The sequence below is a fragment of the Lepidochelys kempii genome, chromosome 20 (genome assembly GCF_965140265.1).
Source record: "Lepidochelys kempii isolate rLepKem1 chromosome 20, rLepKem1.hap2, whole genome shotgun sequence".
Taxonomy (NCBI): domain Eukaryota; kingdom Metazoa; phylum Chordata; order Testudines; family Cheloniidae; genus Lepidochelys; species Lepidochelys kempii.
The window spans coordinates 23,608,396-23,624,893 of record NC_133275.1 but is presented as its reverse complement, the minus strand read 5'-3'; the positions used below and the strand labels follow the sequence as shown (position 1 = coordinate 23,624,893).

Sequence of the window (16,498 nt, the reverse complement as noted above, 5' to 3'; positions counted from 1 at the left end):
GAGTGACCTCACCCCTGGCCCACTCTTCCTCTTGTCTGCAATCACAGCCCAAGTGGGGACAGATTTAGAAAGGCAGAACACCACTGAGAGCAACTCAAAGAAGGCAGGGGTGCCAAGCACGGGTCTGTCGTTTATGCAGTTGCTGAGGCTCTAAGACACTTCAGAGAAAACTGAGGTTTAAGTGCTGATTGCCTTTAAATAGGGCATGCTTTCTCGGCTATATTTAGGCTGCCTAATCCGCACCTGTGATTTAGCCTACATTTTTCACACGCTGCCGTTGCAAAGAAAAAAATGCAGCCCAGAGCTGTGTAATTAGCTGAAGGCAAATGGACTATTCATCTCCAACTAGCTCTGCTTTAAGGATTGCTCTCAGTGCAGCTGCAGGGCATAGAGTAGCATGGAAGGTTGTGGATTCTAATCCAGGCTCTGCTGCTGACTTGCTGCATGACTTTGATCAAGCCAGGGCTCTGTGCCTCAGTTTCCACAACTGTAAACCAGAGGGATGATGGGAAGCTTGATAAACAGTGCTCTGAACCAAGAGAGCACGCCAGGAGTTATACGTATTCATAGACTGTAAAGGCCAGAAGGGGCCGCTTTGATCATCTAATTGGAGGGCTTGTCTACACTTACAACGCTACAACAGCACCATGTTAATGTAGACACTACCTACGCCGACAGGAGGGGTTCTCCCTTTGGCATAGGTAATCCACCTCCCCAAGAGGCAGTAGCTATGTCAGATGAAACGGTGACAGAATTCTTCCATCAACCCAGCGCTGTCTACACGGGGAGTTAGGTTAGCTTAATGCTTGGATTTTTCACACCACCCCAACCGACGTCGTTAAACCACACCTAATTTTCTAGTGTAGATCAGACCTGACCTTCTATACAACCCAGGCCATAGGACTTCCCTGAATTCATTCCCGTGTGAACTAGAGCAAATCTTTTAAAAAAACACCTAATCTTGATTTAAAAATTGCCCAGTTTTAACAAGCTGCTCTGCCCCAGAGAGACTAAAAAGCCGTTGTGTTTTGAAATAATGGAACAAGCACAACATTAACGCGAATGCCACTTCTTATTGCCAGGACATCTGCTGGCCAATCGTAGGATTCTGCTCACTTTAAAAAAATCACTGCAACCCATTGGCACTCGAAGTGAGGGCAGGGTTAGAAGGCACTGGGGCGGAGGGTGTTAGTGAATCCCAGGGGGTGGGGCTACAGAGCAGCATGGGACGGGGGTGCCGCATTTCCCTTAATGCTCCAGGTCCTGGAGTCACAAGATTAAGTAAGAAATGGTTGAATATCCCTCCCAGCTCCTGTCAAAAAAATTCTAGACCCCACAGCTGCACGGGAACTCCTGGAAACGTGCCTCTCTGCAATGGTTCTGAAACCAGCCAGCACATGGACAGAACCCAACTTCTTTGACATTTTAAGCCAGTCTCATGGTTGGTGGGTGGACAAAATCAGAGTGAGCTCGCTATAACATGTGCCATATTTTACCCAGGTGGATTTTGAGTCACAGTGACAGTAGAAGAGATCTCCCTCTTTGGCACTGCCCATCCACTCCCTCTGGCTTTGCTCTGGCCTCAGAGCCCGGGGAGCTTGACTCAAGGATAGGATGTCACAGCCTTTTCTATGAGACACGTCAGAGCATTAAACCAGTTTGACAGCTTCTAAAATAGAAGGGGGTGGGGGGGAAGAGATTGCCAAGAGCTGGCTCTGGAATGGAGAAAGCCTTTGCCAGCTGGGCTGGGATTGCAAGAGAGCACAACAAGCCATGGAGTTCACAGCCTTGACTAGAAAGAGTCTTGGGCCATATCTTGGGAGACCAGAGAATTAGCTCAGGACTAACAGGGCAGGCTAGTAGATTATTCTTAAAGGGAGATCCCTAGAGCAGCTAATTGATAACTGGAGGCAACATGCTTTGTTGGCTAGTGCACAGGGCTTGGGCCAGGACTGCTGGATGCTATTCCCAGCTCTGTCCCTCTCTAGGTTCTTGTTACTCCCCCTGGTATCTGAGCAACTCCCAAGGTTATAAAGAAGGCATTTAATTTCTCTTGGCCCCAGCCTGTGACGGCTCAGCCAGCTCATGGCCCCTGTCGGTGTGCCACAGTATCCCCATCTGAAAGTCAGGGATAAGAGGACCTGTCTTTGCACAGATCTCTCAGACCCTTGCACAAAGCGCTCTATAGGAACTATGATATATTATCAGAGCTCTCAATGATTTGACCAGGCTCTTATCAGATATAACCTGCAGTGCAAGTTGTAGCCATGGAAAACACTTGCAAAGCTCTTAATCTCTGCCCCCAGTTCCAAGACTGCTCTATTGCAAAGAGCAAGCTGCAGTAGACGTGCTGGATAGGGTGGGCGGGACAGCCAGCCTGGCCCAGTGCTCCAGAGCAGGAGCTCTGCAGAACTTTACCCCACATCCACAAGAGAAGAGGCCCAGAACAGAACAGCTGTCCTGGCCAGGGGCCCTGATCTCATTAAGATGCATCAAATCTTTTCTCTAGGCAGGCTCTTGCTGAAGGAGAGGGGAAATAAAACGCAGCCGGATTTGTTTAATTATCTTCTGTATGGAACAGCCAGTTAAGGAACTTGCTCAAGATCAAGGGCCCTAAGCAGAACAGCCAATCTGCTCCAATTCTCTGATAACAGCCTAGACAGGGACCAGTGAGTATACGTCAAAGGCTTGGACTGTCCAAGGCCTGTACTGTTTCCTGACTGATGGTGCAAATCCCATCTACATTAGAAAGCAGAACCAAGTAGTAACAAAGGGGCGGGGCAGGTTCAGAGCAGGCAGCTCCATTGCTAGCTGTATCCCCAACAAAGTCCTAGCAGCCTATCAAGAGCAGCTGAAGGCTACCCCTGAACTTGGTTCCCTTGCCCAGACTGTCCATCTGCCATGTAAGCCACATAGGGCAGACAAGCTGTCTGGCAGGCATCCGTCCCTTCCTTTGAAGCACCGGACGCTGGCAACCGTAAAGGGCAAAGTATCCAACAGACAAGAGCTCTGGCCCTGTGTGGCAGGTGAGATTCTAGATATTCGGGATTGGGCAGTTCCCAAAATAAAATAATTAAAGGTCTAGAAAACCTGACCTTTGAGGAACGGTTAGAAAAACCGGGCATGTTTAGTCTTGAGAAAAGAAGACTGAGGAGGGACCTGGGAACAGTCTTCAAATATGTCAGGGTGGTTACAAAGAGAACAGTGAAAGATTGTTCTCTGTGTCCACTGAAAGTAAGACAAAAAGCAATCAGCTTAGTCTGCAGCAAAGGAGATTTAAGTTAGATCTTAGGAAAAACTTTGTAAGAACATTTAAGCACTGGAACAGGCTTCCAAGGGAGGTTGAGGAATGCCCATCACTGGAGGATTTTAAGAACAGGTTAAACAAACGCCACCTGTCAGGGATGGTCTAGAGCAGTGGTCCTCAAACTAGGGGTGCCGCTTGTTCAGGGAAAGCCCCTGGCGGGCCGGGCCAGTTTGTTTACCTGCCACGTCCGCAGGTTTGGCCGATCGCGGCTCCCACTGGCTGTGGTTCGCTGCTCCAGGCCAATGGGGGCTGCGGGAAGCGGCGCAGGCCGAGGGATGTGCTGGCTGCCGCTTCCTGCAGCCCCCATTGGCCTGGTGCGACGAACCAGGGCCAGTGGGAGCCGCGATCACCCAAACCTGCGGACCTGACAGGTAAACAAACCGGCCCGGCCCGCCAGGGGCTTTCCCTGCACAAGCCGCACCCCTAGTTTGAGGGCCACTGCTCTAGAGGTTTATTTGGTCCCCCCTCAGGGAGCTGGACTAGATGACCTCTCGAGGTACCTTCCAGTCCTGTATTTCTGATTCTCCTAGCAGATACGTACACACACACCTCAGACAGCAGAAGAAGAACTTTGAGCCATACAGAGACAGCAAACTGCCTACCTGCATCTCCTTCTTCTACCCTCAGGATCACACAGCCAGAGCACCTGACCGCCCCCAGCCCAGCTCACTTTCGTTCACCTTTGCTTACAGTTGCTTGTTATAGTCTAGTGCCGATGCCGCGTAACCTTGAGGCCAAGCTGCCACTCAAAATAGCCTTCCCACCCCCACCGATTTGCAGTTGGGATCTGGCTCCAGACGTAGCAGCTTTCCCACTGATGGCATAACTGGAAATAAGGCACAGATACCCCCTTGGTCACGATGCTCATTCCAGGAGACACTGCCTTCCTTCAAAACAGACAGCCCCGAAGAAAGGGTCAAACGACCCAAGCCTTAATCCAAACATCCACTGAGGAGGCTGCAGGGTTTGCAATTGAAGTTGTGTATTGTTAAAGTGACATCACCCTTTGCAATGTTATTAATGGTGACCTGCCACCCGCCCCCCTCCGCACCTCCCAGGGAAACAAAAATTGTGACTTGTGCTTCCATGTAAAGAAAGCCTGGAACTGTGATTTGGAAGACAGATAAGATGGGGGGTATTTCTGCTTTTTACATTAAAAAGTCAGGCCACATCTGCCCCAGAGGGCTTTATGGACAACTGGAGAACTGGCAGAATAACACTGCAGATACTGAAGTATAAATAGCTGATCAGTCGTTTAAAACACTGTCTTTTGGGGGTTGCTGAATACCTATTTAACTCAAACACCCACATATATTGGGAGAAAAGATCTCAGTGTTAAAGAGTCAACACTGCAGCATCCTTCAGTTAAGGTTTGCAAAAGTTCATCATCTGCCTTTCAAACCTCCAAGGAGTCCCCCAGCAAAGCCAGGGAAGGCAAGCCTTGATGTTTCCAATATTTACGGTGTAAGACTGTGACAGAATTACTGAGCTGGCCGGGTGCATGTGTCTGGCACAGCCAGACAGCCCCTACAGAATGCGCCCATCTCAGGAAGTAACTCTGAAAGGTGTGTGCCTCCTGGCTCAGGGAGAGAAGGAAGCTGTTTGTACCAGCAGCAGGAAGGTAGCTGCCTCTTTTCCCTCTTTCAGTTCTTCCGTTAAACTGTGCTCACGGCCATGTCTTTATTCTGGGGCTCAGCAAGGCTCTGCTGACCCACCAACAAGGAGACTGCGAGGTCAGAGGACAGTAAACCTTTTGGGCCTTCTTGATACATTCCAAAAGGGGCCCTTTATAATGATCCAAACTCAGGATAGCAGAGGGGCTCATTACGAAGTCAGGCCTTAAGGGACGGACCAGCACACAAGGCTCAAGGGCCGTAGAATAGAATATATATTTTAATTTACACATGTGTCCAACCAGATAGGAAGAAAAAGACTCTTCTATCCTGATAAGGCAACAGTGAACAATGATAAACCTCCAGAGAACAGAATGGGGGAGGAAAAAATAATATACAAATGGGACTAAGTTTAAAAAAGTTGTAATGAAAGATTCCCCCCTCACCCCCACCCCGTCTGCCCCAAGCCTCCTCCCTGTTCTTCAGTCTCCTCCTGTCTTCACCACTTCTTTTTGTGCTCATCCATTGACACTCCTCCCGGGCCCAGCGCCACCACCAGCAGCAGGCCCCCTATTACCGACATGGTCTGGAAAAAGTCATACTTTAGGAAGTCGTGGAGAGGCCTGTAGGTGGGGATGTTCCAGAACGCATTCTGTACCAGATTGATTACGAAGAGCCAGATGACCAGGGTAAGGGCGGCCAGCTTGGTCTTGAAGCCAATGGCCACTAAGATGATCAACGCCATGCCAAAGATGTCCTGGAAGATCTGGGATGGGGGAAATATCAGGAGACGCGAGTACCTGCACAGCTCTTTTATGCCAGGAGCTGAAAGCACTTCACAAACAGCAAGTCAGTGGCGGAGCCAGGAATAGAACTCAGGTGTCCTGGCTCTCAGTTCCCTGCTCAGGGCTAGACCAACACTTCTCCCCAGAACTGAGAATAACCCCAAGATCATCATCTCAGTTCCATCTTCCTTCATGCCCAGCTCCTCCTAGGGATTCTCCCTACATTGGTCACCGCACCCATCTCTCCGCAGCCTCCCATACCTGGCCTATTCTCCCCCTTTTTTGGGTCTTGCTTGTTAGACTCTCCAGGGCAGAGGAGCTGGCTGCATGTGGAGGGCTTGGAAAGTGAAGAAGGTGGTTTGGACTGGAATGCGGAAGCAGCAAAAATGCAAGACCACGTTATCCAGCCCACTGCACTAGCTCAAGGCAGGGTCAGGTGGGTCAGGAGGTCTGAGGCCTCTGCTCACTCTCCCCCCGACTGACCAGCAGTGGAGTAACCTCCCCGCTTTCCTTCCCACACACATGCCAAACAGGGCATGGAACCTGCAACACGGAGCAGCCAACTCGCCTGCCTACACTGCTGCTGTGTGTGGGTTACAGGGGAGAATCCAACAGCACGAAGGGCCCCTGAAGTGAAAGGGGAGGACATCACAGGCTTAACCATGGAGGGAGGTGGCAATCCCTTTGCTTCTGGGCTAGGGCAGTGTCCAGCACCACTGCTGGATGGGCTGCCTGTAACAGAGAGGGACCCAGGATAAGGTGACAGGGAGTGTCAAAGGTCACTTACGGTGAAAGCACTGAGTTCAAAGTGCAGTAGTGTCATGAACATGAGCACAAGCAGGAGCCTGCCCCCCAGCTGCATGTACTGTCGCGGTGAGATGTCGTCCACGGTGGGGACGCCGGCGAACATGGACTTCCCTTCAGAGCGGGACTCTGCCAGTAGCAGCAGCAGCCCACCTCCTAGGGCAAGGTTCCTGCAGCAGGGGGAAGCAAACGGATCAACGGATGACGGAGCTACTGTCTTCTAACATGTGATGGCTGCCATGCCAGGTATGGAACTGGGGACCTCCAGCTTAAAAGCAAGAGCCCAGTCTCCCTAGCTGGGGCTGTAACAGACTCGTATCCCCTGTGGATTGGGCACAGCGGGGGACCTATAGCACACACTCACCAGTGGGTTACACAAGCCCCCACCAAGCCACATTTCTCGCCTCTAGCCCTTACCATCCTGGAATCACATTGCACTTGGGTTCATTAGTGAAACCTGAACCCTACCAGAAAGGACTGACAAGTGGGGAAACTGAGGCACAGAGTGGCAGTGACTTGGCTAAGGTCAAATAGGAAGTCAGTGACAGAGAGAGGTTAAGCACCCAGGAGTCTTCTCCTCCATTTTTCCTGTTCTAATCGCTGGAGTCAGGGATTGCCTTTAGGAGCCAGGCCTTGCCCTCATTTCTTTGCGGCTAAGTAGCACCAATTCCATTCATCAGCTGAAACTCACCTCATCAGGAATTTGAGATCCCATAAAATACTGTAAGCGACTGTCTGCAAAACAGAAACCACCAGTTTAAACCCTGTGGCCAGGTAATAGGTTCAGCTGGTTGCACCAGATGATCTCAAGGAGTTGTTCTAAAGTTAAGCCCCATGGAAGAGGAGTCAGTTTCAATTTCACGTTACAGAGCAGGAAACTGAAGCACAGAGAGACCCCGCAGCAAGTCAATGGCGAGCACCACAGAGTCCTCAGCATATTTATCCTGTGAGGCAGGGCAGGGCTACTATCCCCACTGTGCGGATGGCAAATCATTTAAGTCTCTCCCTGGGCTTTGGTTCCCAAGAGCACAGGTGCCGACTTCCTAATTTCCCTGGGGGGGGGGGCTCAACCCCCACTCCACCCCAGGCCCCCACCCCACCTCTTCCCACCCCCATCCCCTCCCCCAAGCACGCCCTGACCTTGCTCTACCCCGCCCACACTCCGCCCCCTCACTCCCCAGCACCTCCTGCACAAGGCTGAATAGCTGATCTGCGGCAGGCGCTGGAGGGGAATGGAGAGCAGCTGATTGCCTCCCGCCTGCCAGCAGGCCCTGCCACTGGGGTGTGGGGGAGGCGCTGCCTGGTGGGGCCACCGGTGGGCGCTGGACATCCACTAATTTTTTTCGTGGGTGCTGCAGCCCTGGAGCACCCACGGAGTCAGCGCCTGTGCCCAAGAACACACAGGGTGTCTATGGTACAGCAGGGAATTGAACCGGGGTCTCTCTCAAGTCTCATGCTAGCGCTCCACCCACCGCACCATCTTTAAGAGAGCTAACTGTGGCCTAGCAATGATTAAGATGTAGATGGACATAATGATTTACAAATAGAGTTGAAGGGGGCAGGACACCCTGACAGGTGAGAAATTTAGTTTAACAGAACTGCGGGTGATCAGGAGGAACGAAAGTAAGGAAGGGGAACATTTAGGCTGAACAGCAGGACATTTCCAGACAGTGAGATGTATTAGGCTGTGCTGTAGTCTCTCCCAGGGAAGGGATAGAAGCCCTGGGTGCTTGTGACATTTACATATTCAACTAGAAAAAACTTTAGAGAATAGAGCGAAGGGCACAATCCTGCCCCAGGCAAGACACAGACTAAGGGATTGTCAACATATGAACATTAATCCCGAGTAAGGGAGGGTGTGAATTTAAAGCAGATTCACTTTTCTTGATTAACTCCACGTGTGGACGCTTTTGTTTCGGAATTGAAGTGCTTTATTCTGAATTAGCTTAATCCACTTTAGAATTAGAATTCACCCGTACTCTTGAATAGCTGTTCCTGATTAACTCCCCATGTAGACAAACCCTAATAATAGTAAGAGGTCATTAGTCTTTTCCATTCTCTAGCTTTTAGGGCTCTACAGCTCATATCATTCCACAGCCACTGGCCACCAGCACCCACTACTATCAATCCACCAAGCAGCTGGGGGAATCTTTGCTAACCATGGCATCCAGCACTCCTGTCTGGAGCAGTGTCTTGAAGAGAGCCCATCTCCCACTCACCTGCATTAAGATAATCCCAAACAGGCCAAAACAAGCATAAGGAACAAACTTCCTGGCCAGGACTAGAACGCACCCAACTGCAACAGAGACACAGAGAATGCAAAAAATCAGCACCAGAGCCAAAGCAGGTGAACAAAACACAGGTGGCCCTTTCAATACTCAGGTCTTCTCTCTGAAGGAGTTTGGAGCATTTTACCACCAGCGTAGCACAGTCAGGGAAGACAGCCACATGAGTCTTATCAGAATTAGAAGAGGAGCTTCTCCACAGAACAACCTCGGAGGGACACTTGACTAGATGACCTTAGAGGTCTTTTTCCAGAGGGATGGTGGAAGATCACAGGAGATCTACGCTCTACTCCAGACTCTGCCCCTGACTCACTACGTGACCATTGAAAAGTCATTTCTGTGTTCTGTGCCTCAGTTTCCTCATCTGCATAAGAGGGATATACCACCCTGGGGCACATGAAGTTTAACACTATGAGATCCCAGTGTGGAAGGTGCCAGAGACAGGAAGAGAGTTGTTATTTCAAGGATTCCAGCTTCTGCAGTGAAATACTGCCTCTGTGCGATGCTCAGCATTTGCAGAGCTGGGGAGAGGCCGGGGAGGGGTGGAAAAGTCACCTATGTACAAACCAAATGCAGAAGCACAAAATGGGGAATAACTGGCTAGGCAGCAGTACTGCAGAAGAGGATCTGGGGGTTATAGTGGATCACAAATTAACTACGGGTCAACTGTGTGATGCTGGTGTGAAAAAAGCAAATATTCTGGGATGTGTTAACAGCAGCATCATACGTTAGACATGGGAGGTAGGGCTGTCGATTAATCGCAGCTAACTCACGCGATTAACTAAAAAAATTAATCGCAGTTTCAATCACACTGTTAAACAACAGAATACCAATTAAAAGGTTTTCAATATGTTGCATGTTTTTCTACATTTTCAAATATATTGATTTCAATTACAACACAGAATACAAAGTGCACAGTGCTCACTTTATAGTATTTTTATTACAAATATTTGCACTGTAAAAATGATAAAAGAAATTGCTTTTCAATGCACAATGGTACTTGTATGAGGTGAAATCTCTTTATCGTGAAGTGCAATTTACAAATGTAGATTTTTTGTTACATAACTGCACTCAAGAATAACAATGTAAAACTTTAGAGCCTACAAGTCCACTCAGTCCTACTTTTTGTTCAGGCAATCGCTAAGAGAAACAAGTTTGTTTACATTTACGAGAGATAATGCTGCCTGCTTCTTATTTACAACATCACCTGAAAGTGAGAACAGATGTTCGCTTGGCACTTTTGTAGCTGACATTGCAAGGTAGCATTATCTCCTGCAAATGTAAAACTTATTTATCTGAGCAATTGGCTAAACAAGAAGTAGGACTGAGTGGACTTGTAGGCTCTAAAGTTTTACATTGTTTTACTTTTGAATGCAGTTATTTTTGGTCATAATTCTACATTTGTAAGTTCAACTTTCATGATAAAGAGATTGCTCTACAGTACTTGAATTAAGTGAATTGAAAAATACAGTGTAAATATTTATAATAAAAAATAATACTATAAAGTGAGCACTGTACACTTTGTATTCTGTGTTGTAATTTAAATAAATATATTTGAAAATGTGGAATACATCCAAAAATATTTATATAAATAGTATTCTATTATTGTTTAACATCGTGATTAATCAAGATTAATGTTTTGAATCACTTGACAGCCCGAATGGGAGGTAATTATTCCATTCAAGTTGGCACTGATGAGGGCTCAGCTGGAGTACTCTGTCCATTTTTGGGCACTACACTTTAAGAAAGATGTGGACAAATTCGAGAGTCCAGAGGAGATTAACGAAAATGGTAAAAGGTTTAGAAACATGACCTACTAAGAAAGGTTAAAAAAACTGGGCAAGGTTAGATCAGAGAAGGGAAGGCTGAGGGGGGAGCGGATAACAGTCTGCAAATATGTAAAAGGTTGCCAAAGAGGATAGTGATTAATTGTTCTCCATCAGCTTAATTTGCAGCAAGGGAGATTAGGGTAAAATATTAGGAAAAACTTTCTAACTCTAAGGATAGTTAAACACTGGAGCGACTGATCAAGGTAGGTTGTGGAATCCATCACTGGGGTGGCCTAGGTTACTTGGCCCTGCCTCAGCATGGAGGGGGTCTGGACTAGATGAACTCTCGAGGTCCCTTCTATGATTTTGTACCCAGGCTCCCTCCCAAACAGCAGCTCAGAAGCGTTGCTGAGGTGGGAGGGCTCTTACCCAGCTGTCCAGACATGTTGATTAACACGAATAGCGTGGCCAAGATGATGCCGCTCCCCCATGACATATGGATGTAATCCCGCTGCTCGTTCCATTGAAACCACATCCGTATCCCATCCTCAAGGAAAGTGCTGATCAGACAGAGGTGAGCCAGGTGAGGTAGGTAGCGCTTCGTCACCCGTAAGAACTGGAGGGGGAAGATATGGCCAGAGGAGGAAGAACAAAAGGCAGCATTAGAGAGTCAGAAAACAATGGCCCACAGCAGCTGAAGCAACAAGTTGCTAGGTGACCCAGCTCCAAAAACGATAATACTTTGCTCAGAGGAGACTCTCAGGGCGTCTTGCACACGTCCATTAATAAATCTTTCCTTCGCCTCTGGGAGGCAGGTATTAGCCCCATATTAAAGATGCGGAAACTGAGGTGAGAGCCGCAACTTGACTTTTCTAAGGTTGTACGAGTCAGCAGCTCCCAGCCCCTGCTCCGACCACTCCACATGCCTTTCCAGAGCCAGGAATAGAACCCACGAGTCCAGACTCCCAGTCCTCTGCTCTGCCCACTAGAATACACTCTCCTTCCAAAACTGGGAGTAGGTCCCAAGAGTCCCAACTCCTAGTTTAAACTCTCTGGAAAAACATATCAGGACACCTTTGAAGCGGTAGGACTGCTGCAGGAAGCTACTTTGAAGAGCAGGTAATTCACACAGCTCTATGCTGTGCATTAATTCTGTAGACCCACACAGTAGAGATTCTCTGAAGCAGGGGAGGAGACTGCTTAGTTGCAGGATTTAAAAGTGTCTGTGTGGATAACACAGGACACCACATGTGCTTTCTAAGGAGCTCAATTTAACTTTAATCTAGACATACTTCTAGTGTGAGAGAGGACAGTGCCAAAGAAAACTCAGGTTTCAGAGTAGCAGCCATGTTAGTCTGTATCTGCAAAAAGAACAGGAGTACAATTTGTTAGCCACAAGTACTCCTGTTCTTTTTAAAGAAAACTCACTAGATCCACGTGCCAGAACACAATGCTGAGGAAAAAGCAGAATAAAGGGGTTGCAAAAAAGTCAAGTTATTGGGCTCAGTATAGGGGTAACTGAGTGAAATTCTATGGTCTGCAATATACAGAAGGTCAGACTAGATGCTCTAATGGTCCCTTCTGACTTTAGGATTTATGGGACTACCTCAAATCCTTTATCCACTACTTACATTTCTATAATGCCTTCCGATCGCAAAGCAACTAGCTGGCTACATAGCTTTATGGCCCCCATCTGTCAGATTTGAGCAATCAGTTGAGTAGAAATCAGTTTAATCCCCAAATCCCTGTTGTCTGAAACTGGGTTACATCCTCTAAGACAGTGCTACTCAAAGTGGTGGACCGCGGACCGGTGCCGGTCCACGAGCCATCGGCTGCCAGTCTGTGCGCACATTTGAAAAAAAAAATTGCCGGTCCCTCACATCAGATAGCTTGAGAAGCACTGCTCCAGGGTCCATCAGTTAAGTGTGCTCATACCAAAACCCCTGTTTAATTAATAGAGCCCAGCGCAAATATAAAATTTGTATCCGCATCCGCAAACATGGTCCATGGATATAAGCAGATATCCGCAGATTTGCAGGGCTCTATTTATCTGAATGAATTTCATATCGTCCTGATCTACATGCGTAACAGGGCTCCACAGAACACCAGAGGGAAGCAGCCACATCTGGGAAGGATGGCAGCAGGTAGTGCACAAGCAAGCTGAGAACTGGGAAGGGGGAATTTTCGCTCAGGAACCCTGCACAAGTCAGACCTTGGGATCTCTAATACCCATTCAGACTGGACAACTGCCTGAGTTTTAAGGTTTGGTTCAAGAAAGTAAAATGCATGGGGCTCAATTTACAATTGTAAGCAATGTACTGTGTACTTGGAATACAAGCCCTAAATCCCCCTAACTATTCCCAATATCCATTTTAAACACAATCATGTCAAGATGTTTTCAGGCTTTGTGCACTGATGCCTACTGCACAACAGAGACACCAAAAGACATCCTGTAAAGCACATGCTCAGACTCAGCTCAAGCGTTAACTGGAGTTTGTTGTGTCCTCAACTGAGACTGAGCAATAACACAAATTAGAGTCCCAAACCCCTTTGCCCTAGGATCAAATCAAGGTGCCACATTGACAGCTCTGGAAAATGAGCTACTTATCCCCAGGATGGATACAAAATGGGAAATAGTGAGGCAAACTTCACAAACACATGCAACCCCTGCCAGCATACCTGAGCTGGAGAGACTCCTTCTAGGGATAAGCCAAATACCATTCTCTGAGAGGAGGCTTGAAGGTGTGATATTAACTAACACACATTTTAAAAGTCTAACACAACTTAGCCAAGACTGTAACTTGACCACTTTAGCACGTGTTGAAGGCAGCTTTCATTGCCTACCCTAAATCTTTCAAACAGGTTAGCATGTGCTGACATCATACCTTTAAATCCCCATCTAAATATGGACTTTTTTTACCTCTGGCAAGAGAGCCAACTGCAAGACTGACAGCAATTGTGCAAGTCCTAGTAGGAGTTTAGTTGAGACTCATGAGTGCTATGAAGATATTCTGCAGTCTGTGTAGGCTGAGATGAAGTCAGAACTCCCAGGTCCGCCACTGATTCACTGTATAACCACAGGTAAGTCATTTCCCCGATCTGTGCTACGGTTTCCCCATTTGCAACACAGGGATAACACCTACCTTTCATGGGCTGTGAGGTTCAATTCACTAATCAGTTAGTGAAGTCTGATTATCACGAGGTAATGCTGGATTACTATTGGTGTGGAATGGGACTGAACTATTGTCGTGAAGATTCCCTCTCCCAGTATAACTGACCCCTTGCACACAGTGCTCAGGACAATGAATTCCCCTGTTCTGTCCTTGGGTTTGTTTATTTTGAGGGAATTGAGATCAACTGGAAATAGTCAGGAGAGCAGAAATTTTAATCCCATCAGATTCATTACTTCATGGTTCAAGGCACAAAAAGAAATGCCAATTCAAGTCAACAGAGCATCCCAAGCTGCACCAGCCTCACTTACTAGACATGTGTGAGGCGTGCTGGGCACTGTCAGGGGTTCTGTGCTCTTTGTCCCCTTCCTCCCCAGATTCTTGATTTTACCTTTGACCTCACTCCCACTCGTTTTTTCATTTTTTGTCACCAGAAATCAATTGCGTGCTGGGCTTAGTGGTTCCTCCCCCACCCCCGAGCTGAAGGAGGACGGGGGGGGGGGGAGATTTAGATATGGGTGGGCCTAGACCTGCCTTCCCCAGTACTACAAATAGTAGCCTTGCAAACCCCAGGCTGGGTGCCCTGTACGCCGTACCCCACTGCAAACCAGAAGATGTGGGTCCCCTTCCTTCTCAATACCACCCCCAATGGGGGGGGGCGGAGAAGAGGGGAGACACATGGCACAGCCTTTCCCCCCACTCTTCCTAGTGTGTGTGTGTGTGGGGGGGAAGGTGGTACACGCCTCCCCCCAAGCAGAAGGAGAAACAGGTGGTACATGCCCCCTCCTCCTACAGGCTCCCCAATGGGGGCGGGCAGGAAGAGTGGTTGGCACCCCATCCCTTCTCCACAGAAGGCCCCACGCTTGGGGGGAAGAAAGAAGCAACAATTGGTACATTCCGCCCTCCCCCCGGGGAAGGAGGAGGAAAAGCAGGTGGTATATCCTCCTCCCCCCCCCATCTTTGACAGGTTCCCCCAATACCCTCCCCATAGTGGTACGTCCCCCATTACTTCTCTATGGGGGCAGTAGGTGGTACAGCCCCTTCCCCAGGGGTAGATGGTAGATCCTCCCCACTCCCTGCCTTCTCCATACCCACCCCCTTCATGGTAAGAGGAGCAGGTGGTACGTCCCACCCCTCACTATCCTTGGGGGAGATGGTATCTCCCACCCCCTCAATGGCTCCCACGCTGGGATGGACCAAACCATTCCCGGATGGGAGGGGGCAGGTCTGTCCCAGCTCCCGTTCCTCCAGGAGGAGCCGCCCCCAGCCTGGACACCTCTCCCCCTCACCTGGTCGGCCAGGTCCTCAGCAGCCCCCATCAAGTCTCCACTGGGCGCCATAGTCGGCTCCGGCCCGGCCTCACTGTCTCCTCAGGGGCCGAGACTGGGGAACGGAGGGGGCGTGGCCTAGGGCGGGAGAGGGCGTGGCCAGAGCGCAACCAGTCACCGGGAGGCTCCCCCCCACCCCCACCCCCGGGGGATCACGTGGGCGGCCTCGGCCATGGCTACCGAGGCAGGCTCTTTCGTTTCAGCGGCGTTGCCTCGATAGCCATGGCGGCCGGGTCCGGGGGAGGAGCCGAGCGCTATCGCCGCCTTCCCGCCCTCGGAGGGCTGCGGTGCGGGAGGGGGGAGCCCGCTCACCACAGGGTCCGGGACTGAGGGGAGCTGGAACCGGGACACAGCCACGGCCCCACACCCCGCCACGGCGCCCCACGGCCCGCCACGGCCCCACACCGACCCCGCCATGGCCAAATCACCTCACTAGCGGCCACGGCGCCCCACACCCGGCCACGGCGCCCCATGCCCTGCCATGGCCCCACGGCCCGCCACGGCCCCACACCGACCCCGCCACGGCCAAATCACCTCACTAGCGGCCACGGCGCCACACCCGGCCACGGCGCCCCACACCAGCCCCAGGGCCCCACACCGACCCCGCCACGGCCAAATCACCTCACTAGCGGCCACGGCCCCACACCCGGCCACGGCGCCCCACACCAGCCCCAGGGCCCCACACCGACCCCGCCACGGCCAAATCACCTCACTAGCGGCCACGGCCCCACACCCGGCCACGGCGCCCCATGCCCCCACAGCCCGCCACGGCCCCACACCGACCCCGCCACGGCCAAATCACCTCACTAGCGGCCACGGCCCCACACCAGCCCCAGCATCCCACACCGACCCCGCCACGGCCAAATCACCTCACTAGCAGCCACCACACCCTGCCACGGCCCCACACCCAGCCATGGCGCCCCACACCCCGCCACGGCCCCACACCACACCCAGTGCCCCACACCTGGCCACGGCAAAATCACCTCACTAGCGGCCACGGCGTCCCACACCCTGCCACAGCCAAATCACCTCAATAGTGGCCACGGCCCCACACCAGCCCCAGCGCCCCACACCTGGCCACAATGCCCCACACCGACCTCGCCACGGCGCCCCACACCGACCCCGCTATGGCAACCCACACCCCGCCACGGCCAAATTACCTCAATAGCAGCCATGGCCCCACACCAGCCCCAGTGCCCCACACTCGACCAAGGCCAAATCAGCTCATGAGCGGCCACAGTTCCCCATTGCCGGCCCACGCATGGGGCCTCATGCCTGGCCACGGCCACAGTGCCCCACACCCGGCCACAGCACCTCATGCCTGGCAACGGGGACATCGCCTCATGACCAGCCACGGCCACAGTGCCCCACAGCCAGCCACAATGACAGCACTTCACACCCAGCTATGGCGTCTCATGCACAGGGCCTCACACTTGG

At 50.7% G+C, this 16,498-nt stretch overlaps 1 protein-coding gene across 3 annotated transcripts; it reads right to left on the bottom strand.

Annotated features, from left to right (window-relative positions):
- Nucleotides 1-5,184: 5,184 nt before the first annotated feature.
- On the bottom strand, nt 5,185-15,135 carry LOC140900824 (surfeit locus protein 4-like). Of its 3 annotated transcripts, XM_073318688.1 has the most exons (6): nt 15,023-15,135; nt 10,993-11,179; nt 8,729-8,805; nt 7,201-7,244; nt 6,493-6,679; nt 5,185-5,686 (listed from the first exon to the last, which is right to left on the bottom strand). In XM_073318688.1, the coding sequence occupies exons 1-6, from the start codon at nt 15,071-15,073 to the stop codon at nt 5,420-5,422; spliced, it is 813 nt and encodes a 270-aa protein (XP_073174789.1). In that variant the 5' UTR covers nt 15,074-15,135; the 3' UTR covers nt 5,185-5,419. The 3 variants fall into 3 exon arrangements, with proteins under 3 accessions (XP_073174789.1, XP_073174791.1, XP_073174790.1); XM_073318690.1 differs by lacking the exon at nt 10,993-11,179 and having other exon boundaries at nt 15,023-15,104; XM_073318689.1 differs by lacking the exons at nt 7,201-7,244; nt 8,729-8,805; nt 15,023-15,135 and having other exon boundaries at nt 10,993-11,071.
- Between the last annotated feature and the right edge of the window lie 1,363 nt (nt 15,136-16,498).

Coding starts and splice junctions, on each gene's coding strand:
- LOC140900824 (XM_073318688.1), bottom strand. CDS start 15,073: ATGGCGCCCAGTGGAGACTTGATGGGGGCTGCTGAGGACCTGGCCGAC. Junction 11,180..15,022: donor CTGAGGACCTGGCCGACCAG/GTGAGGGGGAGA, acceptor TTCCCCCTCCAG/TTCTTACGGGTGACGAAGCG. Junction 6,680..7,200: donor GATCTCAAATTCCTGATGAG/GTGAGTTTCAGC, acceptor CCCCTGCTGCAG/GAACCTTGCCCTAGGAGGTG.